The sequence below is a fragment of the Electrona antarctica genome, assembly GCF_951216825.1.
Source record: "Electrona antarctica genome assembly, chromosome: 15".
Lineage (NCBI taxonomy): Eukaryota > Metazoa > Chordata > Actinopteri > Myctophiformes > Myctophidae > Electrona > Electrona antarctica.
Genome location: NC_136796.1, coordinates 13,816,879 through 13,843,094, shown reverse-complemented (window position 1 = coordinate 13,843,094; position 26,216 = coordinate 13,816,879). Strand labels below are relative to the sequence as shown.

The following is a 26,216-nucleotide window of genomic DNA, read 5'->3' as shown; positions in this document are numbered from 1 at the left end:
GCTCCAGCATTGACATGTTTGCATTTCACAAAGTTTAAATGAGTTTAAGAGGAGAATACGCTTGAATTCCCAGATCACAAATGAATAGATAATTCAATCTTGCAACTTTACACACATTAGTCCAGCCAATAATGTACTGTAACTTCACCTCACACAAAATACATTTTAGTTGCATCCTATGCATATAAAGTATCATCTATTTTCTATTCTATTTATGAAAAACAGAAAGTGTTCATGTATAATCCAAAAGGGAAATCCTGAAATACAAGAAATTGAAAATGGCAGCCAATGCCAATGATTATTTCATGTGGCATTATCTAATGCTACATTTAATCGTGTCAACCTTCAAGCACTTTCAGGTAATGTGGAGAGACTGTATGATCATCAGTGTTATTTGCAAGCAGATCTGTAGACAGAGAAAACGTCACCAGAATCAACTCTTGGATGATACTGTAGAGATAGATGAATAGACAATAGACAGATGGATGTAGATTGATACTATAGTGATAGACTTATTGATAGATACATAGATAGATAGATGCAGAAGTAGTTAGTTAGTTGTATTTATCTCGGTCATGGTTTATCACAGCAGTTCAGTTAGATGTATTGTGTAAACACTAAAAGAGGTTATCTTTGAAAAACAAAGAAGGGTCCCGCACACTGTCAGAAAACTTTTTGCTCTTTATTCAACGTTTCGGTCTATTCGACCTTCATCAGGACAGACAATGTGTTGTGTAGACACTAGACATATGTATAGTTAGATAAAGGAGAAACCACAGCATGGTCAAACCTAGCATGCACAACCATGTGGGCTCGTCACTGACACATCTGTTTTTGGTAGGATCATATATAGGCCATTATCAAAACGTTCCCTTCCTACAAAGGACATCAGACTTGTCCCATCTCATTCAGAACATAACAAGGACTGTTGTCCCATCTCATTCAGAACATAACAAGGACACGCCATCCATTGCATTTGTTTTTGTTGCAATTTGTGTGAGGTTGACCCACATTTTAGGTCTAAAATGCCTGGACTAAATGCCTGTCAAAAATGATTTACGGGCCGTCCTAACCACGTGCCTTTCGTCTTTCTATTTTTCGATACGATCTCCCACAGGGGTGAGTCCAGGACAGGAGTTCACGGCTGTCATCCATGCTGTCTCCCCATTGGTCTCCCAGTCTCAGCCAATCATGAAGTTGCTCCAGGTGGTCTCCAAGTCCAAATACTGTTCACAGGTAACCTGGAAAATCACTGAGTTCTTTTAATACTGGTCATACTGTAGGTAAATTAGCGAGTCCTTTTCCCCCTTTTCTCCAAATGTAGTTGTTATGCCAATTCCCAATTTTCCCCACCCACGTGTAGTCCCTGCTGTCACTGCTGACCCCTATATTTGGTCATGTGGGATGTGTAGCCTGGCCTAGCCAGCATGCTTTCTGGTCTAGAACAGGGGTTCTCAACGTTTTTGGCCGGGGACCCCCGAAAATGCTTTGGCAACGTCTCGGGACCCCCGCCCCGCCCCCTCCCGACCCCCAATATAAATTGACTGCTACAATAACCTTAAACCATTTTGGGCGGGAACCCCTTTTGGTGTTTTAAGCATTGTTATAATTTAGCTATTTAGAAATAGCAGATCTACAAGCTCATAGCGCGCCACCGAGTGGCGCGCTACAAGCTTGTAGGTCTGCTATTTTTGAAACATCGTGAAAAAAAAAAAAAAAATCCTTTTTAATTTTTTTTTTTTTTAAATAATTTGGGGACCCCCTAAAATAATTTGGCGACCCCCCGAGGGGTCGCGACCCACGGGTTGAGAACCCCTGGTCTAGAGGGGCGGGTCGCGGCAGAGACTTGCGCTGGAGAATATTGGTTCGGAGGAAAGCGACGCCCCTCTACACTGTAGTTCACTCCCACTCTCCTAGACCAGGAAATGTGTCACGTTCCCCCAGGCTTTCATTTTTTTGAGCCGAACGCGAACGAAAATAAAAGCCTGGGTACCGAGGCTATGTGGGAGGGTGTAGACAAACACCTCTCCTCCAATACATATGGAGCCACCAGCCGCTTCTTTTCACCTGACAGTGGGTTTCACTGTAAAGGCGGAACACATAGAGGGTTACATGCTGGCAGACTGACCTAGTTCTACTCCCTGCTGCACCCTCCAATTTGTAGAGGTTTGCTAGTGCCGTGACAGAGATCGCTCAAACACAGGCAGTTGTGTTCGTTGGAGAGCCTGGCCAAGCCGGAAGCACGGCAGAGGATTAAACCCCTATTATATAGTCTCCTTACACGGTGGTGGGCAATAACCTTTTTCCACTGCACCACCTGGTGCCTAGATTTTCGAAGATATACTTATAATGTGGAAAATGTCATCATGATATAGAACAGGGGTTCTCAAAGTTTTTGGCCGGGGACCGCCGGAAATGCTTTGGCAATGTCTCGGGACCCCCGCCCCTCCCCCTCCCGACCCACAATATAAATTGACTGCTACAATAACCTTAATAATAGAGACAATACACCATAAATAAATACTGAAACCAGATATAACCATTAGGGAAGGTGTATGCATGTACTATGTGTACTATATGTAAACTCTTCATTTCTATTTTCCAGCCATTCAGTTGAAAAAAAAAGAAAAAAACTTTTTTTTTAAAATAATTTGGGGACCCCCCAAAATAATTTGGCGACCCCCCCCGAGGGGTCGCGACCCACGGGTTGAGAACCCCTGATATAGAACACAAAAACTGAGATTGATAACAATCAAATTGCTGTATATTTTTCACCACACGTAATTGTTGCAAAAGTTACTCCATTCCTGCTGCGATCACGTAGCTTTGGAAATGAGCTAACGTAATGAACTGAAGAAATATTATGTCAGGAACGCCTGTGAGCTGAACAGTTTAATTAGCCCATCTAATGAGTCTCTGCTCCTCTGTGATTCTCTCCGCCTCCCCCAGATCATCATTCTGTGGAACAGTGAGAAGCCGACTCCCCATAGGAGTAAATGGCCGCCCATGCCTGTCCCCCTCACTGTGACAGATGGAAGAAGGAAGGTGAGGGTCACTGTCCTTTCCAATCCTAACTCATACTCTCACTCACCCTGGCCTCTGAGTGACACCATGACAGGTTGACACTCAGCTGGTCTGTTTCTGTAGCCCATTTCTGTTCTTCTTCCTGTCTCTAATCCCAGAAACTTTTGTCCTCTTTTACCCTGACTGACATGTCTTCTTTTGGGGGCCTGTCTGTTAAAAAAAGAAGAAGAAATCCTTCAAATATCCGTGCTTTTGCGCATATCTGTGTATCACAGTCACAGACCATGAAACCATACATATTTACATACAATGCACGTTCAATGGTTCGTTTGGAAACACTCTTAGAGGCGGACTTCCACACCGAACTCTTCTTCAGACATACAGATTATGCCTGAAGGTTCTTGACCGAAAAAAAATGTCTTTATTGGGCAAGTGAAAATAGAGTGATGGATGGTTTTTCATTCCTTGTATTTTGTGTCTTCTCCTGTCACACCTATCACAAAATATTTTTGTGATAGAGAAGGTTTGCATTGTGTGCAAGAGACTATTGAAGAAGAATGAAATGTAAGACCAAACTTAAAACGAAAATTAACATACTGTAATACTGCTGCTTCAGAGAGATTACTGGCATAATTATATTTTAACCATGTTGAGTATTCACTTTTCTCAAGTAATTTATCGTTAAACTTACCCAAAGCATTTACCCAAATTGCAAACAGTACAGCAAGTACACATACGCAAGTATAACACAGGAAAGGCCATTGTGGTCCTCTATGTACAGTATTCAATTCCTAATCAGAACATACAAGACATACAGTACAATACAAATCGTCATCAATACTAGGAACAATAAAAGGTATAATTACAGGAAAAACCCTCAACTTGCTGACGGCACTCTCTGGTATCTACTGTCCTGCTGCAGTTTGCCACAGGCGGGTGCTATTTTAAAAGGATCCTTGTGATACTTGGTTTTCTTTCAGTTTATTCCTTAACTCGGAACAGTATGATGAGATTGGGAATACATCACCTCCGAAAATATCAAAGATATAATATTGTTAAGGCCCCTTTCAAATAAATATGAATTTAAGGCTTTGTAAGACATTTTAAGGGCCTGTGGACAGAAGAAAGTGCTTGGGATGGGTAATCCAACATAAACATAATCGTTGTATGATTCTGTTTTTGTCAAAGTTACACTTTTGTTGCGTCTAATGCATTTCAAAGGCAGTAGCTGAAAATAGTCTGTTGAGTAAGGATTGATTAATTTACAAACTAAATATAAATTGAAAGATTTTCTGCTAAATTCATTGACTTTGGAGAAAATATAAACAAAGGCAAGATAACAAAACATTTTGCCATTAATGGGGGTAAATGTTTAGGAATGATTCTGTACAGACATGCACTGATCCTTTAACATGATGACCACGGCACAGAGCATGCATACAGGAGTGGTGCACATTCACACATTCACCTCTCCTTCCATTTCTCACAGACAACCAGTCGGTTCCTGCCCCACGTTGCCATAGAGACAGAGGCGGTGCTGAGTCTGGATGAGGATACAGTTCTGCTGACCAGTGAGGTGTGTGTGTGTGTGTGTGTGTGTGTGTGTGTGTGTGTGTGTGTGTGTGTGTGTGTGTGTGTGTGTGTTTGCGTGTGTGCGTGTGTGCGTGTGTGCGTGCGTGCGTGTGTGTGTGCGTGCGTGCGTGCGTGCGTGCGTGCGTGCGTGCGTGCGTGCGTGCGTGCGTGCGTGTTCCTGAGCTTGCAAATGTGTCAAAAGTAATAATTATAATCATAGACAAAGTCCATAGGAGTGCATATAACGAAACATGGTAGACATTGAAGCATTCCATGTTTGTTTCAGGTGAACTTTGCCTTCTTGGTGTGGCAGAGCTTCCCGGACCGCATCGTGGGCTACCCTCCCAGGAGTCACTTCTGGGACCCGCTGAAGCAGGCCTGGGGCTACACGTCCAAATGGACCAACGACTATTCCATCGTCCTCACTGGAGCTGCCTTCTACCACAGGTACAGGGACGATGCACCGTGCTTCAATCGGATCATGGGTTGTACTTAAGTGTCTTGTTCGGTGGGGAGAGGCATGTGCTACAGTAGTTCAAGTTCAACTTGTGGCCTTTGCCAAAATGTCCATTGCTCCGCATCCTGCTAATAGTCTCTGCCCAAAACAAGCTGAATAAAAAGTCTGTGAGCCAGCAGGGTTGGTTGGTACCGTGATCTGAGGGGAATAATGCTGATGATGAATGTTTTTTAGGCTCTCTAGAGCTAGAAAAATATGTAATAGCATTTCACCAATGGTAGCTAATTTAATTCAATTCAAAGGGCTTTATTGGCATGAGAAAACATACGTTAACATTGACAAAGCAAAAGTGGAACAATTACAATCAAGACAAAATTATGTGTGTGCGTGTGCGTGTGTGTGTGCGTGCGTGCGTGCGTGCATGCCTATGTATGTATACCAGCTACCTGATTGTTTCAGAAACAACTCTTTCACAGATCCAGTAGTTGTCTCCACCAGGCCGAAGGCATGGGGAGAGAGTATGTTTTGCACTCCGTCCGTGTGTGTGTCCGTCCGTGTGTCCGTGTGTGTGTCCTTCCGTCCGTCCGTTACCAGCTAATCTCCGGCACCGTTAACCCGGTCGATGCCAAACTTTGCACACACACTCCCTGGATGCCAACGATGAACCTCTGCCCCACATTTTCCAGAACGGCCTGTTATAGCGCCACCATGAGGCAGCTTTTCACATGTTTTACCTAAAACTGCACCGATCTGCGTAAAACGTTGCATGCACACTCCCTAGAGGCCAAGGACAAACCGTTGACCTGCATTTTCCGCATCTGCCTTTTATAGCGCCACCAGGAGGCCGACTTTTGTAAAACACATTTTTTGCTATTACTCCTCCAGATTCTGTCCAAAAATCTCACAAATCGTTACACACTATCTCTATGGTCATGTGCTCAAGTCGGATCTGTCCGATATTTCATATTCCATCCTAATTGGCTATAATTAGCTTTCAGTTTGCAAGATTGCCCTGTTTTGAACAAAAGCCTCAAATCATGAACGCAGCATGCAATTTACGTGAAATCTTTCACACATTTTCTTACTAGGCTGAGGAATATATCCCACACTTTTCACATTGGCCTGTTATAGCGCCACCAACAGGTTGATTTTTGCAAAACACATTTTTGGAACAAAATGCCTCAAACATGTTTATATTAATCCTAAACATTTTGCCAAACATCTCACACAGTCCTATCCTCCTGGTGGAGACCTGTGCCCAGAAGGGCACTTTCTCTAGTTAGTTATGCTATCAACAGGTGGTCTGTGGCCCACTGGTGGTCCGTAAAGGTATTACATGTGGTCCCTCACCATGCATTTGGTAATGTAGCAAAGTGAACATTTTGTATTGTTTTACACGGAACAGTGCACTAAGCCTTTGTGCACTGTTCCGTGGAAGTGTGTCAATGTTGTCAGTTACTGGGAAGTCTGAGGTTAAGAAATTCTACAGAAAAGGTAGTTAGAATCTCAAGAAGGGTAAGTGTACCTACTGTACCAGCTTGCCTGATTGAGTCATCATTATTAGGAAATGTGCCCATATAATGATGTCATCATGTGTCTGCTCTATCGGTACTGTATCAGTTATAAGGTTGGATAAAGTAACAGAATGGAATAAGTGGCTCTGGCCTGGGCCGTGGCTCAGCGGTCCAGGCACCTTGGCTGTTAATCCAGTCTGGCAGTGTGCTGCGGGTTCGACCCCTGATCCCGACGGCCTTTACTGCATGTCTTCCCCCCATCTCTCTCCCCATTTCCTGTCTATCCCTCCATAAAGAAAAATATAAAATAAAGGCGAAAGCCTTTATTTATGCACCACTCCTATATTTCAGTTAAATAATGCCTGGGCTTGATATAATTTGTTGCACGTAGTATCATGCAATGAATGAAATCAAGCCCTTTACAGTCATGATTTAATTTAAATCTTTTTAAATATTTGTCCATTTGATGGACTTTTGAAATACTGTCAAGTTTAGACTATAGCTATATGTATAGCAACACATGTTATAGAGAGAACTGTTAGGATTTAGAATTTGTAGAATGTATTACTTAATACTTACACACTTACATTAGGCTATTTCGTTTATTGAATTTCATAATACATTTCCTTAGAATCTACTATGTACCGGTAATCATGGTAATGTATAGTCACTATGTTGTCACAGCCAGTAATGGCATAATAGTCTGAGCTATGCCCACTATAGCCTACCGTTTTTCAAAAAGATATGGTCAATAATTAGAGAGAATCATCAGTTTGAAGTAGAATGCTTCGGTTCGATGTACAGGTATAGGCAAAATTCTAAATGTGTGTTATGAATGGATTGATAATAACACACAGAAGGCTACCACCGCTGCAATATTATTGGTATAGGTGTATATTGTACCTTCCAAAAATCACAGTGAGAATTATTCCCCCCTAGATGGTAAATTTGGGGTCCTAGCTTACGGAATAAATGAACTGGGGGTGGAACCTGCACGATATTCGATTTGTCTCACTTAGTGCATGTCAAAAAGAAATAATGAATGAATAAATTTGCGATTCTGAAAGTCATAGTGGTGCTTTGCATGTAAACAACTGTTGTGAAAATAATTGGGGTCCTGGCTCACAGACTAAAAGTTACAATATGAAATCTCATAGAAATGAAATTGATGTGCTAGAAATAAAAAATAAACTGTATAACAAAAAAATAGACACAATCACTCAATCATACGCCCAGATTACACACGCACAGTAACATTGAGGAAAACAATCACAAGAGGGGAACAATCCATGGAAAAGGATGATTGAATTTGAACACAAGCCAGAATAATGATGTGAATTTGAACACAAGCCAGAATAATGATGTGAATTTCAAAGTGAAAAGGAGAATAATTAAGGAACAGAAGGACACAAGGAAATAGTGTGAGAGTATGTGACCAGAAGTACATGAGGATTATGAATCAGATTCCAAGTCTACCTGTCCTTGTCCTTCCAATAGAGGTATTGGAAGGACGATGTATCCATCTATTAGCAATCTAGTGTAGTCATGCATAAATAAACTTACACTTTAGGGTACTAAGTTACCGCTTTGGATGGTCTCCCCCCCCCCCCCCCCCCCCCCCCCCCCCCTCAAAGTGGGTTCTGGAGACTCCAGTGGACCCCCAGCAAAAAAAAGAATAGTTTCAAGCTCACAACATAGCATGATGCGGCGCACAATGATCTTGTAGATCTGCTATTTACCTACTTCGGTGGCTCAGGGGTAGAGTGCCTGGATGGCAACCGCAAGGTTGCCAGTTCGAACCCGGGCTCCCCCAGAGTTAGTGTCGAAGTGTCCTTGAGCAAGACACTGAACCCCTAATTGCTGCCGATGTGCTGGTTGGTGCCTTGCATGGTTTCCGTTGCCATCGGTGTATGAATGTGTGTGTGAATGGGTGAATGTAATGCACAATCTCTGTAAAGCGCCTTGGATAAAGGCGCTATATAAATGCACCATTTACTCCTTTTCTCCAATGGGCTCACCCAATGGGCAAACCCAGAGGGGATGGAAACTATAAGAAACTTAACATTACTTTATTCCATATTATAATATCAATATACACACATCCATGATCCATATCTCTCCTGTGCTGTCTCTACGTGTAGGTACTACCACTACCTGTTTTCCCACTACCTTCCCCCTGCCCTGCGGGCGTTGGTGGACCACACCTCCAACTGTGAGGACATACTGATGAACTTTCTGGTCTCCTCAGTAACGCACCTGCCACCAATCAAAGTGGCTCAAAGGAAACAGTACAAGGAGCTGCCCAGCCCACAGGTCAGCAACATCACTATGGTCAGTGCAGTGGCATCACTAGATCACTGATGCTTTTTGATTATTTTCTCTCATTCACCAGCAAAACATGTTGCTAGTTGTCGTTGTTTTTGAGTGCTACTTGTTACTTAATTTTTTATAATGATTACTAAGGAATTGTTGACAAATGAGAATGTAATGTTCACTATAAGGCAATAAAGGCAAACTTTGGCCAATAGAAGTTATGCGCGTGACATCATCATCATACCCGGAAGTTATGCGGGAACGCCTACTGAGTGGCCTTGATAGCCCATACATCCAAACAGAAAAGTCCTGATTGCATTAAACAACGTTAAACGACATTAAACTCACTTTGTCAAGTCACTTTGACACTCGATTTGCCCCTCCATTTACCATTCACTTTATGCATGCGCATACCCTCTATATTAATTTACTATTCACGTTCAAGGTTTCTAAAGAAAACCATAACATTCAATTTTAACTGAAATTGTGCAGTTTGTGTGAACGCAGCATAGGATTCTAGGCATGCTGTATACCATGATGACAATCCCACTGTCATGACCTCTTCTCTAGGGTACGAAGAGCGCCCCGTGGGCCAACCCGGAGCACTTCAGCCAGCGGCAGGAGTGCGTCAACACGTTTGCCAGCTGGTTTGGCTACATGCCCCTGGTCCACTCCCAGTTCCGTCTGGACCCCGTGCTCTTCAAGGATCAGGTGTCCGTCCTCCGGAAGAAGTACAAAGACCTAGAGCGAGCATGAAGCTGAGAGACAAACAGGCACGCTGCAACAATCCCTCAGTATTCATTTGAACACTGAGAGTGTCAAAATGGTTTATGGTTTATATAGAGTCCATTTTGACACTGAGGATTTCATTGTGTATGACCCGGAACAACAGAGGACTGTTGGTACGGGCAGACAAATGAGCAGAGCAAACGGTGAAAGGCGTGGGATGACAGTCTGAAAAAGCCTGTGATATGGACAGAGTCACAGAACGATTGACTTGCAGGCAAACACACAGCGGTTTGCTTATGACAGGCCCTGGAGGACTGTCTAGGACCTTCCAGCAGACAGGAATAAATAAAGTATATATATATATATATATGGGACCAGTAGCGCTATGAGCTGCAAAATGGATCCAGGAAAAAAGCTTTTGGAGGTAACGTCAGGGGCCTTAAAAGAGGCTGTGATTGGTCTCTCATTTGAGAACAGACAATCTATTAAAACAAAACAAAACAGAAATATTTCTAGTGTCAGTGCCATTGCTGTGACAACGGGAAGGAAAGGAATGTCAGACACCCAGGGCACTGGTATCGGTGCCACGCACTCTGGCTGTCAACTCATTCTAACATCATTGTGTGCTGGGAACATCTCCAAGGAACCGGATCACTTCACATCCTCAATGTAGCTGTTAAATCCAATTAAAAAGAAATCATTTCTAAATGCAAATAACCTGGCATGGCACTTTGTGGTGTTACTCATAATGTATTACACTTGGCACAATCTGGGAAGTGGGAACCCATTTGTAAAAAAAAAATGGGGGGGGGTATGTTTTGTCACCGTCTTTTCCTGTCGAAAGTAGTTAACAGGAATTTGGCTTGGCTCCTCCCCTTTCTTTGTCCACTTCCTCCGTAGTGATTCTGTTTATTCCTACTAACAACACTACGCTTAAAGGACCACTTCACCACTTTTCAACATCTCTTCATATAATTGGTCCTCACTAATGTTCATGATAAAACACCACCATTTTTTCCTACTCAGTCTGTCTCATAGGAGGGCTTTGGGCAGTTCGGACACCCGTCCACCAGTGACATCATCATTAGGCAGATTTTTTTGTTTTCAAATATATTTAGATTTTTATTATCGTGAGAACGATGGCTTCAACTTTTGCATTGCAACTTTTCAGGAAAAGAAAGCCTGCCATTTCTATTAGCTTGGATTCACCATCGATGATGTCACTGGTGGACGGGTTTCTGAACTGCCCTAAGTACTGCTCCTAAGAGACACAGACTGAGTAGGAAAAAATTGTGGTATTTTATCATGAACATTAGTTAGGACCAATTATAGGAAGAGAAGTTGAAAAGTGGTGAAGTGGTCCTTTAAGGCAGTGAAGCAGAATCTGTCTTGCGAGATTACACTTGGCATATTCCTTTACCCAAATTGATTTCAAATCTTTTATTTTTTTATTTATTTTTGGTCTTTATTGATAGGACAATAGACTGATAGGAAATGGGGAAAGAGATGGGGAGTGACACACAGCAAAGGTCATCGGGGGTCGCGGGGATTCAAACCCGCGACACGCTGTCGGGCTGGCATTGCAGCCTAGCGTGCCCGGACCACCACGACACGACTTCAAATCTAATGGATATGTAGGTACATTATTCACAGTATGGGAGAAGGAAACAAATTGCGCTAGTGAATGATTAATAAAGTAATCAGTCACTGCAACTAGTCATGGTCTTCCTTGGACCTAATCGATAGAACGGTAATTAAACCAGGAATCTACGACCAACGTTTCTCAACCCGTTGATTGGGACCCAAATGTGAGCTCTGAGAGGAACAATTGCAATTGACAATATCGTAACTGATCTAGGGCTGCAATGCAACTATTGATTATATTTGTGATTATTCTATTGGTTACTTTTGCATATTTGTTTTTAAATTTGTATATTATTTATAGAAACAAATTCTAATTGATTATTTTTTTATAATAAACTAAATCAATTTGTCTGCGTAATTAACCACTAAATCTCTACTTTATACTTCATCATACAAAAGTTTAAGTGTCATGCAAACATAGTAGCCAATCTACAAGCTCACAACGAGTCACATTGCAATGCTTTATGAGCCTGTAGATCTGCCAATCCATATTTTTTAAATAATTGATTACGTTGATTATTCTGATCATAAATCCAGGTCCTGGAGGACAATCAAGTGAGATACACAGCATGAACCAGCCCCATCGAAAACTACAAAGACAAACTACTACTGCATTTGGTACATTTGGTGTTAGCTAAAAATACCAGCTGAAAAACAATACATGTGCATATTAGTAATTGCTTATTTTGCCATTTAGGAACTGTAATATAGAGTGGACAATATATAACCATGTTCTGAGATTTCATTAGAAAGGAGATTTTATTCTGTAGAAAAAAAGAACCCAAATGAACATTTTACAAAAATAAATCACCAGCTAGCAAGTCTCAACAACCTGAAAGTAAACAGGTGTGTTGCCTTGCAAACAGGCAGCTAATCTCATTAATCAAATGCATACACAGGTGTGTACACTCTTTCAGTCCCGTCTTGCACCAGACACACACACACACACACACACACACATAACCTGAGATACATAGCTGCCAAGGGGCTAATTTAGATTCAAACCCCCTAAACCCATCAGGCTAATGTTTGTAATACAAACAAAGGATCTGAAGGGCAAATCCTCCTGTTGTTCGTCATCTGATGAGCTTGTGCTTTCTGGAAGAATTAACTCCAATGAATTCAAATCTACCTGGTCCCCATCCAGCACTTGTGGGCACGCCACCATGAAGATGGTACTGTATGTTTTATGCATTTCCACCCAAGGCAACTAGGGTTTCAATTCAAAAATATGAACTGCGTGAAGAAATGTGACATAGATAGATGGTTAAAGACTTATTTGAATATTTATGAGAAGGAAAAAAATAATCCCTTAAAAGAAAAAAGTTAACCCTAACGTGCTGACAATCACAGGCCAGCCAGCGTCCAGAGGGCGATGGAAGGTACTGGAGTGAAATGTTCTCCTCCTCGAACAGCCTTAATCCTTTCTGATTCAATTGTCACGTCTTTGCATCTCCATCGCGTGCGAGGAAGGGAGTTGAGAAATCCAACAAACAGCTTCGACCACTCAAAACTCTACACCAGTGGTTCTCAAGGTGGGGTCCAGGGCTCCTTGAGGGGGTTCCAAATGGACCCTTACAGGACAGTGATTCGGTACAGTGTACATATGGAACCGAATGGACCAGTAAGGGTCATGTAAACCGCTAAAGCCGGTATAAGTGGGAGTGAGTAGAGGGGAGGAGGAGAGGAGAAGAGGGGAGAGAGAGGGATAAGGGGGTGAGAGAGCGAGAGAGGAAGGGAGGGGAGCGAACCTCTAGTTCGCTGACGCGCCCGGTGGAGCCCCGGTGTAACATGTCATGTCCCCCTCCACCTCCACCAAGCCATTGCTTCATTGGCAGTCTGTATGTAAGCCCTGTCCATCCAGGTGTCAAGTGATGTCACTTCCTGAGCGTCAGCATTGCGTTGACGTCCCACAGCAGGTTCCTCATCTGGTCCATCAGAACCTTCATCTCCTGGTTCTTCTGACGCACTTTCTGCAGGGTGGATGACATGACAGACACACATGAGCATCAGCAAGCTTCACAATGTAGGACATGAGAATTATGGTCTTAAGCACTCACTTAAAATCTACCTCAATGACCGGGGTCCCCCAGGGGTTTTACTTGATCCCCCCCCCCCCCCCCCCCCTCCCCTCCACGCCAAATCTCTTCGTCAAAATTAGTCGATCTACCATTTCACAACACATCGCATTGAGACGAGTTATGAGCTTGAAGTTGGGCTATTTTCACCCAATGCCTAGTTTTGGGATGCTAGCGTTCATGTGGTTAAACTGTTAAAATGGGGCAGTTCACTGGAGGACATCTCTGAACTGCATTTTGATGGGAGCAGTGGTTTACATTGCAAATATTGGTTGTAAAATTGTATTGCTTTATTTTGAATCAGTCACGCACTAAGTAAAAACATAACTTTTTGTTATTTGCATCTCTCAGTGAAGCAGAGGGATATTACATGCCCATAGCATTTCTTTTTTGCCATTATATTACTCAAGTTCTGTATTTAAGGTATTCTATTAACTAACTAGCTCTCAAGACATGAGTTAATGAGCGGAATACATATCAATATTTATTTTGGGCTAAATGCTCCTATAAAGAGAAAAGAAAAGGCAAGAGAAAGACTCATCCATCCTGCTGGTCCACTGACTTGGCCTCTTTCAGAGTTCATGCTGCCACCTAGAGGCCATTTGCGGTGTAATTTCACAGCCCAGTTATGACACGGTAAGTCAGTAGCTTTGTTTGTGAGCCTCGCACACAGACCGATTAGCCAATAAGTATCGCTGTCACAATTACATTGACGATTAATTGTCAAACAAATAATTGCGATTAACGATCTGTGTTTTGGGTATTGAATAGAAATTACATTTCTGTTTTAGGCTTCGTAGTATAAAGTGCACAGGGCAGACATGACAAATAACTGAAATATACAAAGAGATTATTTCAATTAATTGCGATTAGACGATTATGTAATAATTGTGACAACAATTATTACCATCAATATGGGGCAGGCGTGTAGGGTGTTATGACAGTTTGCCATAGTTTTACATTTTTAAACACACCGACGACACCGTACACCAGTGGTCAGGGGTCGTTTGGACAATCACTAGAAAATTGCAACGTGACTCCCGTGTGTTAGGCTATCCAGGCTATCCACTAGCTAGGCTATCCACTAGTCAACTCCCAATATTATCCCAGAGGAATGGTCACATTGGAGTATCATGGGACATATTATGGGATTTAGACTCCAGTCTGTTTGTGTGTGTGTCAAGATTCAGGTACAGACCTCAAGAACTTCTTGTCTCTCCTCGGCGACACCAGGACTACAGGGCTCCACTCGGATCCCAGCAATCTCCTCCGCTTTGTAAGGAACCAGCTGAGGATGAAAATGCACAAATACATTCTTAGAAAAAACACTTCACGACAATTACAGTAGCTTATCTACAAGCATGTAGATAAGCTACAAACATGTTGCATTGCGATGCATTTTGAGCTTGTAGATCTACAATAAAGAAATATCTGCAATAAAGAAGGCAAAAGAAGAAAGGGAAAGACTATGAAGATTTTGGAAAGGGGGGGGGGACATTTTCCACATTGGCAATTTGGCATAGAGATTTATTTTTAGTGTAGACAAAAAAATAAGAAAAAAATAACTGACCTCTGCCGGATCCTCCTGCAGGTCAGAGGTCATCTCCACGCAGCGTTCATAGAGGAGTCGGAGCTTTCGGAACAGCAGGGCCAGCTGGCGTAGGTGTTCCTGCAGCTTCCCAAAGCGGTCCTGGTACATGGCCTGGCTCTGTGTCACACCGTTAGGAAGCTACGGACGGACAAACACACACCCGTTTGTCTCTGGATTTCAAGGACAATGAATTTAATATTCTGTTCCACTATGCATTGGGGTTTTATTAAAGACATTCCACATTTTCACTTCATTTAAAAGGGCAATAATGACAATTCTGGGAAAGGGAGTTATTCACTCAGGGAAAGACTGACTAGATTAATTGAATACTTTATTAACAGTTTGCAAAAAGACATACAATATATATATATATATAATATACAATAATATGCAAGACATGATCAACACTAGTTAGCAATAAAAAAATATATTTATAGTAAACAGTAGGGGGGTTGCAGTGGCAGTTTTGAAGGATAAGGACTCTTGAATCACACTTTTTGATGCCTGTTGGTAGAGCATTCCACATTCTGGTGGCATAGCAGTAGAACGAATTTAACGCCATGTTTGTGCCGAATCTGGGTTGAAGGAGGTCACTGGAGCTCCCTCAGGTGTTGTGTTTGTGGCTTTAATGTTATTGTAGTAGTTTGACAGGTACATGGTAAAGGTAGGAAGCCTGCGTGCAGACAGAAGAATAAGGATGGGAAACTGAATCGTTAACTCTGAGAATAGAAATTGTATGTCTCCGAGCTCATCAATTCCTTTCATCAATGCCAGCATGTTTTTCTGGAATTTGCTCATTGCAAAACAATGATGTCACAAATAAATAAATAAATAAATGTGTGTGTGTATGTATTTGACAGGTAGATAATGAAACAGTTGAAAACATGGGCATTCCTACTCTTTTTTTCCACACTGAAAATGGACCTGCATTCAATAAGGGAATTAAAGAATCGATTAGCAGAATCTCTAATGGCATTTGTAGGAAATTAAAAAACGGTAGCAATTCCCTTCCCACCCCTAGAGACCCACCCAGGGCCCTATTTTCATCAGTCCCTTACCCCTTATCCCCAAACTTCTTTGCCTTTTTGTTACTATAACCCATTTAGGCCTGACGTCGAAATAAAAAAAACGTTCGCTCTGAAAGAATATATATATTCAAAGATCTGTGCCGCATTTTCACGATTTTTCAAAAATAGCAGACCTACAAGCTCGTAGCGCGCCACTCGGTGGCGCGCTATGAGCTTGTAGATCTGCTATTTTTCAATAGCTAAAGTATAACATAATGCTTAGTTAAAACACCAAAACGGGTTCCCGTCCAGAATGGGATAATATAATAATACAAATTATAATAATAAATAAATCGTTCGAAAGAGCCGTTCTATAAGCTCACAACGTGTCTATATAGATCGGCTAATTTCAAAATGTTTGAAGTTTAGGCATAAGGTGTACGGCGCTGACGAAAATAGGGCCCCCGGTGTCCAGTTTAGTACCTGTGTGGCCCGTGTTAACTGGAAGATCTCCATGGTGCGAGTGACAATGTCTTGGACGGTCTCCTGCCCGATGCGACACAGGAACACGGGTGAGATCTCTCGCAGTGCTCCCTGGGGCGGCAGCGGGGGCAGGGCCGGTCCCGAGGCTGCACTGGGGGGCAAGTGAGGCTGTTGCTGCTGCTGCTGCTGGGGTGGTGGGATGATCCCCATCCCCATCTTCTGGGGTAAGGAGGAGGCTGACATCACTTGACTGGGGGTGGGGGGGAGAGGAAATTATGGAATGGCTAAAGGAGCTGCTTTCTGTTATTGCTATGTTTCTTTAAAAAAAAAACACATTTTGACAAATGTTTGCATGAGACTGACTCTCACTCCACAAACAGCATTGTGGTTAATATTGATTGATGACATTACATTTCAAACGAAAGCGCAAGTCAATACAAAAACTGCTACGAGGATAAAACCATAACAAGCACTAAGACAGTAAATATATCAGGGTCCTCCATTTTCCGTAAAAAAGGGGGAAAACGTGTACAGTATGGAAATATGGAATATACATTGTGTTATGTGCCTACTCTGAAAATAAACGATCTACAAGCTCTCAACGCATCGCATCGTCGTGAGGCCACCCTCCACAGTCCTTGTGTGGGCTTTTTAGATCGGGCAATTTTGGCGCGCGACGCCGTCGTACGGTGACGTATTATATACGCGAGGTTCAAACAACGAAACAATGAAAGCAACGAGCGCAGCAGCATCCCGTCTGTCTAGCTGGTTAGTTACACACTACACTACTACACAGAGGAAAGCGTGTATATTTGTATGTCTATAAATGTTCTGATTAATTGAAAATGGAGGACCCTGACGTAAACAAGTCTTAGGTTTTGGTTTTGTATTTACTTCTGCTTACGTTTGAAATGTACCCATATCATTCTACATACGGTGAAATAAAATGTTCAATCAATCAACCAATTGTAACATCTTACCTCAATAAGCTCTTCAACCAAACGTTATTATCGACACACAGGGGCTTGCGTAGTTGGCAGCGAAAACCATAGGATTATGTTGTTTACTGATTTATTTCTGGACAGAGGGAACATACATGCAGATTTTTTTCCCAGCAGCATGATTTTCTTTTTGTACAATTACGTCACTTCCTGGTTGAAATCAAGGAGTATTAAATAAGGAGAGGTCATATACCTCACTTTGTTGTAGGCACTCATGGGGCCTGCGGGCCCAGTGTTGGGCAATATTACTTAGGATTGATTGAAGTATTTATTAACAGATTGGAGAATTACAGTACATTTCAGGCACAACTCCACTTAACTGTGGACGACGCCATAAAGCATTACACTTGTTTACAATAGGGTCCACCGTCCACCATGTTCAATTCATTTAGAGACGTAGAAATATACACTTCTATATAGCCAAAAACAGGAAATCATTATAGATGAGGTAAAAAGGGGGGAAAACATACAGTATACAGTGAGGGGAAAAGGGGCTGGTGGGGGATTCACATTTCTAGTAACTACTGCCTAACACTGATGGGGGCTACAGTCTATGAGTGGGGGGCAGTGGTGGAAAATAACCATGAAGTACATCATAGATATTAGATACTCATAGATGTGTATGTGTATATTTGGTCTAAATTGGTGGATCCTGTTGTTGTAAACAAGCTGCTTAATCACGGTGTCAGGTCAGTGTAGTCCACAGTAACAGTTTTTGTATTGACTTGTGCTTTCGTTTAAAATATACCTACCCATTCTACATACTGTGAAATCTAATGTCATCAATCAATCAATCAATCATTCAAACTCCACTATGATCTCAGATCCAAATATTGTACTTTTACTCCTCCACTACATTTATTTTAGTTACTTTGCAGTTTGCATTAACCACTTCAGCCCACATTTCAGCCATTTGAAAATATCTACAAGCTCACAATGCGTTGCGAATCACGATGTGACCCATCGTGAGCTTGTAGATCTGCTATTTTCAAAGGAAGTTTAAACATTTGAAACGGGACATTCTGCATAATGAGTACTTTCTACTTTTGCTACTTTAAAGTACATTTTGAAGCCAATACTTGTGTTACTTTACAATGGCGCCCCCTATTGACCATTTATGGTACGTGCACGCACGCTCCAGCAGCAGTGCGCATGTGCACAACCCATATGTTCGCTTGCGGACTGTTGACAACTAAGTTAAAACTAAAATTATAAAAGGTTTCGTTTGAAAACACTTTAATAATAAAACTAAAACTAAAAGCTAGCAGCAGGAGGACGTTGGTTTGTTTGTTAGCAGTTCAACCACTGAAAGAAACAGCAGGTAAAGATGAACTCGTTCACGTTGTGTTTTTCATCTATTTAGCTTTTATATTATTGACATCTTTAGTTTTAACATAATGAATCGTATTACTCTTATATCTGCTTGTTTGTTTAATAATATAATACATTTGTTTGGTTGCATCTTGATGCCACTATTATTAGTGATATACAGGTGTGATGGTACAATTCGGGAGTTTACGGGAGTTTGTTGGAGCACTGTTCTTTTGGCAAATCTAGTGAGCAAATATAAGACTTCCGGTGGACGATCTCTTCAAAATAAGAGTACCCTCTAGAGTATTGAAAAAAAGTTTAATTTGCACATTAAAACTACAAATGAAGCATTTAAATGATGCTATATGATGCTATAAGACACACATTATGTTTCTGTGTAAAAATAAGTAATTCAAAAGTTATCTAAATGGATAAATGCTATTCACTGGAGTGCATGGACTTTATAAAGTGGACACTGGACAAAAATCCCTGCTATGTATCGACTAGTGTGACATACGCACATGTCCGTGGAGACCTCCTCTACAACACCACACTGTCCGCTAAGCAGCAGAGGTGTAAAACAAAAATTGGCACGCCATACAGCGAGGTGAAACATAAAAAAATGTCCCATTTCCAGACTAAAGTCAACTAAAGTGGACACTGGACAAAAATCCCTGCTATGTATCGACTAGTGTGACATACGCACATGTCCGGGGAGACCTCCTCTACAACACCACACTGTCCGCTAAGCAGCAGAGGTGTAAAACAAAAATTGGCACGCCATACAGCGAGGTGAAACATAAAAAAATGTCCCATTTCCAGACTAAAGTCAACTAAAGTGGACACTGGACAAAAATCCCTGCTATGTATCGACTAGTGTGACATACGCACATGTCCGTGAAGACCTCCTCTACAACACCACACTGTCCGCTAAGCAGCAGAGGTGTAAAAATTAAATTGGCACACCATACAGCGAGGTGAAAGGTCAAAAACTATCCCATTTCCAGACTAAAGTCAACTAAAGTGGACACTGGACAAAAATCCCTGCTATGTATCGACTAGTGTGACATATGCACATGTCCGGGGAGACCTCCTCTACAACACCACACTGTCCGCTAAGCAGCAGAGGTGTAAAACAAAAATTGGCACGCCATACAGCGAGGTGAAAAATAAAAAAAATTCCCATTTCCAGACTAAAGTCAACTAAAGTGGACACTGGACAAAAATCCCTGCTATGTATCGACTAGTGTGACATACGCACATGTCCGGGGAGACCTCCTCTACAACACCACACTGTCCGCTAAGCAGCAGAGGTGTAAAACAAAAATTGGCACGCCATACAGTGAGGTGAAAGGTCAAAAAGTGGACTAAAATACAATAGAATATAAAAGAATACAGACAAGGCTTTGAAAGTTACCAAAAAATACCTTTTAATGAATCATTGCTAATATAACAGTGTACACTTTCAATGGAAAGAAAACGGCATACAGTTTGCTTACGGTGTTTCTCATTCACTGTTACACAGAAGAAGAAAAATTCACTCTGCAAAAAAAGTTTCCAAATCCCTACAATATTTGTTTTTAAACGTAATTTGTCTTAAGGTGGACTGAGAATCTACTTTAATAGTTTAGTAGTAACTTTTGATCAATTTACTGTATGTGTGTGCATCTGTGTTAATACAGCAAACATTATTCAAACACATGCAAAAACTACAAACGTTTGCACTTGGTACATTAAACGTCTTACCTTTTTATACATTTGAGTAATGTATGCACTTATAGGTACGTTTGCACTTATAGTATCATTTTGAATTTTTGAGTGACGTTTGCACTGATTGACGTTTGTAGTTTTTGCATGTGTTTGAATAATGTTTGCTGTATTAACACAGATGCACACACATACAGTAAATTGATCAAAAGTTACTACTAAACTATTAAAGTAGATTCTCAGTCCACCTTAAGACAAATTACGTTTAAAAACAAATATTGTAGGGATTTGGAAACTTTTTTTGCAGAGTGAATTTTTCTTCTTCTGTGTAACAGTGAATGAGAAACACCGTAAGCAAACTGTATGCCGTTTTCTTTCCATTGAAAGTGTACACTGTTATATTAGCAATGATTCATTAAAAGGTATTTTTTGGTAACTTTCAAAGCCTTGTCTGTATTCTTTTATATTCTATTGTATTTTAGTCCACTTTTTGACCTTTCACCTCACTGTATGGCGTGCCAATTTTTGTTTTACACCTCTGCTGCTTAGCGGACAGTGTGGTGTTGTAGAGGAGGTCTCCCCGGACATGTGCGTATGTCACACTAGTCGATACATAGCAGGGATTTTTGTCCAGTGTCCACTTTAGTTGACTTTAGTCTGGAAATGGGAATTTTTTTTATTTTTCACCTCGCTGTATGGCGTGCCAATTTTTGTTTTACACCTCTGCTGCTTAGCGGACAGTGTGGTGTTGTAGAGGAGGTCTCCACGGACATGTGCGTATGTCACACTAGTCGATACATAGCAGGGATTTTTGTCCAGTGTCCACTTTAGTTGACTTTAGTCTGGAAATGGGACATATTTTTATGTTTCACCTCGCTGTATGGCGTGCCAATTTTTGTTTTACACCTCTGCTGCTTAGCGGACAGTGTGGTGTTGTAGAGGAGGTCTCCCCGGACATGTGCATATGTCACACTAGTCGATACATAGCAGGGATTTTTGTCCAGTGTCCACTTTAGTTAACTTTAGTCTGGAAATGGGATAGTTTTTGACCTTTCACCTCGCTGTATGGCGTGCCAATTTTTGTTTTACACCTCTGCTGCTTAGCGGACAGTGTGGTGTTGTAGAGGAGGTCTCCCCGGACATGTGCATATGTCACACTAGTCGATACATAGCAGGGATTTTTGTCCAGTGTCCACTTTAGTTGACTTTAGTCTGGAAATGGGACATTTTTTATGTTTCACCTCGCTGTATGGTGTGCCAATTTAATTTTTACACCTCTGCTGCTTAGCGGACAGTGTGGTGTTGTAGAGGAGGTCTCCCCGGACATGTGCGTATGTCACACTAGTCGATACATAGCAGGGATTTTTGTCCAGTGTCCACTTTAGTTGACTTTAGTCTGGAAATGGGACATTTTTTTATGTTTCACCTCGCTGTATGGCGTGCCAATTTTTGTTTTACACCTCTGCTGCTTAGCGGACAGTGTGGTGTTGTAGAGGAGGTCTCCCCGGACATGTGCATATGTCACACTAGTCGATACATAGCAGGGATTTTTGTCCAGTGTCCACTTTAGTTGACTTTAGTCTGGAAATGGGATTTTTTGTATATTTCACCTCGCTGTATGGTGTGCCAATTTTATTTTTACACCTCTGCTGCTTAGCGGACAGTGTGGTGTTGTAGAGGAGGTCTCCCCGGACATGTGCGTATGTCACACTAGTCGATACATAGCAGGGATTTTTGTCCAGTGTCCACTTTAGTTGACTTTAGTCTGGAAATGGGATATTTTTGTATCTTTCACCTCGCTGTATGGTGTGCCAATTTAATTTTTACACCTCTGCTGCTTAGCGGACAGTGTGGTGTTGTAGAGGAGGTCTTCACGGACATGTGCGTATGTCACACTAGTCGATACATAGCAGGGATTTTTGTCCAGTGTCCACTTTAGTTGACTTTAGTCTGAAAATGGGACATTTTTTTATGTTTCACCTCGCTGTATGGCGTGCCAATTTTTGTTTTACACCTCTGCTGCTTAGCGGACAGTGTGGTGTTGTAGAGGAGGTCTCCACGGACATGTGCGTATGTCACACTAGTCGATACATAGCAGGGATTTTTGTCCAGTGTCCACTTTAGTTGACTTTAGTCTGGAAATGGGACATTTTTTTATGTTTCACCTCGCTGTATGGCGTGCCAATTTTTGTTTTACACCTCTGCTGCTTAGCGGACAGTGTGGTGTTGTAGAGGAGGTCTTCACGGACATGTGCGTATGTCACACTAGTCGATACATAGCAGGGATTTTTGTCCAGTGTCCACTTTAGTTGACTTTAGTCTGGAAATGGGACATTTTTTTATGTTTCACCTCGCTGTATGGCGTGCCAATTTTTGTTTTACACCTCTGCTGCTTAGCGGACAGTGTGGTGTTGTAGAGGAGGTCTCCACGGACATGTGCGTATGTCACACTAGTCGATACATAGCAGGGATTTTTGTCCAGTGTCCACTTTAGTCTGGAAATGGGACATTTTTTTATGTTTCACCTCGCTGTATGGCGTGCCAATTTTTGTTTTACACCTCTGCTGCTTAGCGGACAGTGTGGTGTTGTAGAGGAGGTCTCCCCGGACATGTGCATATGTCACACTAGTCGATACATAGCAGGGATTTTTGTCCAGTGTCCACTTTAGTTGACTTTAGTCTGGAAATGGGACATTTTTTGACCTTTCACCTCGCTGTATGGTGTGCCAATTAAATTTTTACACCTCTGGTGCTTAGCGGACAGTGTGGTGTTGTAGAGGAGGTCTCCCCGGACATGTGCGTATGTCACACTAGTCGATACATAGCAGGGATTTTTGTCCAGTGTCCACTTTATAAAGTCCATGCACTCCAGTGAATGGACTTGGGCACTCCAGTGCATGGACTTGGGCATTTATCCATTTAGATAACTTTTTTACGTTATTTAATTACTTATTTTTACACAGAAACATAATGTGTGTCTTCACAATAACTGTAATGTAATAACAATACTAATAATGTAATGTAATAATTATTTAATTAACCACGCTTTTATTCTGAAAGCAACCGGATGTCTTAAATTTGCTAGCTCTCTGGCAGGAAGTTCTAGATTTGCCAAAAGAACGGAGCCGTTTGTTGGGAAGTTTAACGGGAGTTTCCTGTAATATACACATACGTGTTCCAAGCTTTTTGCGCAGTGTGTGTTCATGTGTTGTAGTATTGAAGAGTGAGAGAGAGAGTTATATTGATTGATTGATTGAAATATGTATTAACAGTTTGCAGAATTACAGTACATTTCAAGCACAAACTCAATACAAAGACTGTTAACTGTGAGTGGACAACCCAATTAAGCATTACACTTGTTTACAAGAGGGTCCACCTTGTTCAATTCATCAAAACATTTAGAGACATACAAATAGACACTTCTATATATAGTCAAAGAACAGAACAGGAATTCATCATAAGGGAGGTAGAAAGGAAAAAGGGGTGGGCAGTGGGGGGGGGGGGGGGGGGGGGGGTTCAGATTTTACGGAGGCCAGTTTCGAATTGCAGCCGTCCATAGGTGCCCTTTGAGAGCGGTTTTGAAGGAGTCAAGGGATTCGCATGTATTAATGACTGTTGGTAGGGCGTTCCACATTTTGGTGGCATAGGAGCGAAAATAATTTAGTCCCTTGTTTGTGCCGAATCTGGGTTGTACATGGTTCGTTGCACTTCCTCTGGTGTTATGGGTGTGGACTTCGATACTTCTATATAGTCAAATAACAGAACAGGAATTCATCATAAGGGAGGTAAAAAGGGAAAAGAAACATATACAGTGAGGGGAAAAAAGGGGTGAGCGGTGGGGGGGGGATTCAGATTTTACGGAGGCCAGTTTCGAATTGCAGCCGTCCGTAGGTGCCCTTTGAGAGCGGTTTTGAAGGAGTCAAGGGATTCGCATGTATTAATGACTGTTGGTAGGGCGTTCCACATTTTGGTGGCATAGGAGCGAAAATAATTTAGTCCCTTGTTTGTGCCGAATCTGGGTTGTACATGGTTCGTTGCACTCCCTCTGGTGTTATGGGTGTGGACTTCGACACTTCTATATAGTCAAAGAACAGAACAGGAATTCATCATAAGGGAGGTAAAAAGGGAAAAGAAACAGTGGCGTGCACAGATAGACACTAGGGGGTGCTAGAGCACCCCCTGCCCTTTTGGCAATGTGCCCTTTTGAAAAGAAAAAGAAAAAAAAAACATTTTTTTCTCTTTTTTTTTTTGATTTTTCAAAAATAGCAGACCTACAAGCTCATAGCGCGCCACTCGGTGGCGCGCTATGAGCTTGTAGATCTGCTATTTTTCAATAGCTAAAGCATAACATAATGCTAACACCAAAAGGGGTTCCCGCCCAAAATGGATTAAGGCAACTGGCCGGTTCCACGCGCTGCACAAGGTGCCCTTTTTTAACTTGAGCACCTGCCCCTCTAAATGTCTGTGCACGCCACTGAAAAGAAACATATACAGTGAGGGGAAAAAAGGGGTGGGCGGTCAGATTTTACAGGGGCCAGTTTCGAATTGCAGCCGTCCGTAGGTGCTCTTTGAGAGCGGTTTTGAAGAAGTCAGTAAAGCAACGCCCTGCTGTCTCCTGCATTATGTCATGTGCAATTTCAGGTGGTATGCAGGGTCCAAACTCCAACACATCAACTGCAAGCAATTTCTTGACGTAACTCATAACATGTCTACGGTGGATTTTGATTAAAAAAAACACTTTGCAGATAGAGGATAATTCAGTTATTGCATCCCTAGCTCTGGTCCATAGTAGCCTTAAGGCCTTAAGGCTCGACTTCCTGCGCACGCATGAAATGCAGCACAGCCTGTCGACTTCTGCAAAAATAAAAATAATGATTTTGCTACTCACAAATACGGTTTTGTGGCGGCGAAAGCCTACTTTCCCTCACACTCTGAGCCCCCCACCACATGTATAAAATGCACTTTTTGGCCAGAAAAGATATTCTTTCACCGGAAGCAGAAATGCTTTAGTTGCTTCACTGCGCCCTCTACAGATAGCGCCCTCTACTCTGCATTTTATACGTAACAATCCCGATAAAGAAATTGTTTATATAAACATATAGTTATTTTAACCTACCACATAAATCCCATAATCTCAAGATTCACATGTTGGACAGTTGGGCTAACACCACTTATTAAAGACAAGTCCTTCCTTATTCACTTGATTTCAGACCGGTGTGTGGAGTGGAGTCCAGACTGCAGGTGAAGATGAACTCTCCACACTCAGCCAGGGACGTTTCTATTAAACAGGAGAAAGACATTTCTACTAAACAGGAGGAACCTGAAGACATTTCTATTAAACAGGAGGAACCTGAAGACATTTCTATTAAACAGGAGGAACCTGAAGACATTTCTATTAAACGGGAACCTGAAGAACACCCACACCTCAGTAAGTTACATGTGCTCTTCCTTTTCACTATACAATAACAATGGCAAAAAATACCAGGGCACTCATAATAATAGTCCGGTCCTTTGTATAATTCAATTAGATTTTCTGATTTGTCATACTTTTTCCAAAAATAAAAATCCAAAAATGTATAGTTTTTCTAATCTCCTGAAAATGTTGACGAACATAAATGTTTACATATTGAACTGGACTAATATCCTGAGCAGAGCATACATGTGTTTGGGAATGTTGCTGAAGGTTATGTTATTTTGTCAGCTGACACCCAAATCAAAGAAACCATACAGCGTGTATTTAATTATTTGATATCTCCGACAGTCAACGCACTGCGAGGCTACAATG

At 41.8% G+C, this 26,216-nt stretch overlaps 2 protein-coding genes across 5 annotated transcripts in view; one reads left to right on the top strand and one right to left on the bottom strand.

The window, feature by feature from the left end:
• Positions 1–10,563, top strand: part of ext1c (exostoses (multiple) 1c) — a 136,346-nt gene extending 125,783 nt beyond the window's left edge. For 3 of the 4 annotated variants that reach the window (XM_079522813.1, XM_079522815.1, XM_079522814.1), the window contains exons 7-12: positions 1,118–1,236; positions 2,950–3,045; positions 4,514–4,600; positions 4,883–5,043; positions 8,709–8,898; positions 9,451–10,563. In XM_079522813.1, the coding sequence (XP_079378939.1) occupies positions 1,118–1,236; positions 2,950–3,045; positions 4,514–4,600; positions 4,883–5,043; positions 8,709–8,898; positions 9,451–9,636 (839 nt within the window). In that variant the 3' untranslated portion in view covers positions 9,637–10,563. The remainder of the gene's footprint in view (positions 1–1,117; positions 1,237–2,949; positions 3,046–4,513; positions 4,601–4,882; positions 5,044–8,708; positions 8,899–9,450) is intronic. The other variant, XM_079522816.1, reaches the window with a different exon arrangement.
• A 1,405-nt stretch (positions 10,564–11,968) lies between these two features.
• Positions 11,969–17,550, bottom strand: LOC306938328 (mediator of RNA polymerase II transcription subunit 30). Its single transcript, XM_079522448.1, has 5 exons — positions 17,393–17,550; positions 16,413–16,662; positions 14,902–15,060; positions 14,530–14,619; positions 11,969–13,226 (listed from the first exon to the last, which is right to left on the bottom strand). Exons 2-5 carry the CDS (start codon positions 16,653–16,655, stop codon positions 13,131–13,133), a joined length of 588 nt encoding a protein of 195 aa, XP_079378574.1. The 5' UTR covers positions 16,656–16,662; positions 17,393–17,550; the 3' UTR covers positions 11,969–13,130.
• Between the last annotated feature and the right edge of the window lie 8,666 nt (positions 17,551–26,216).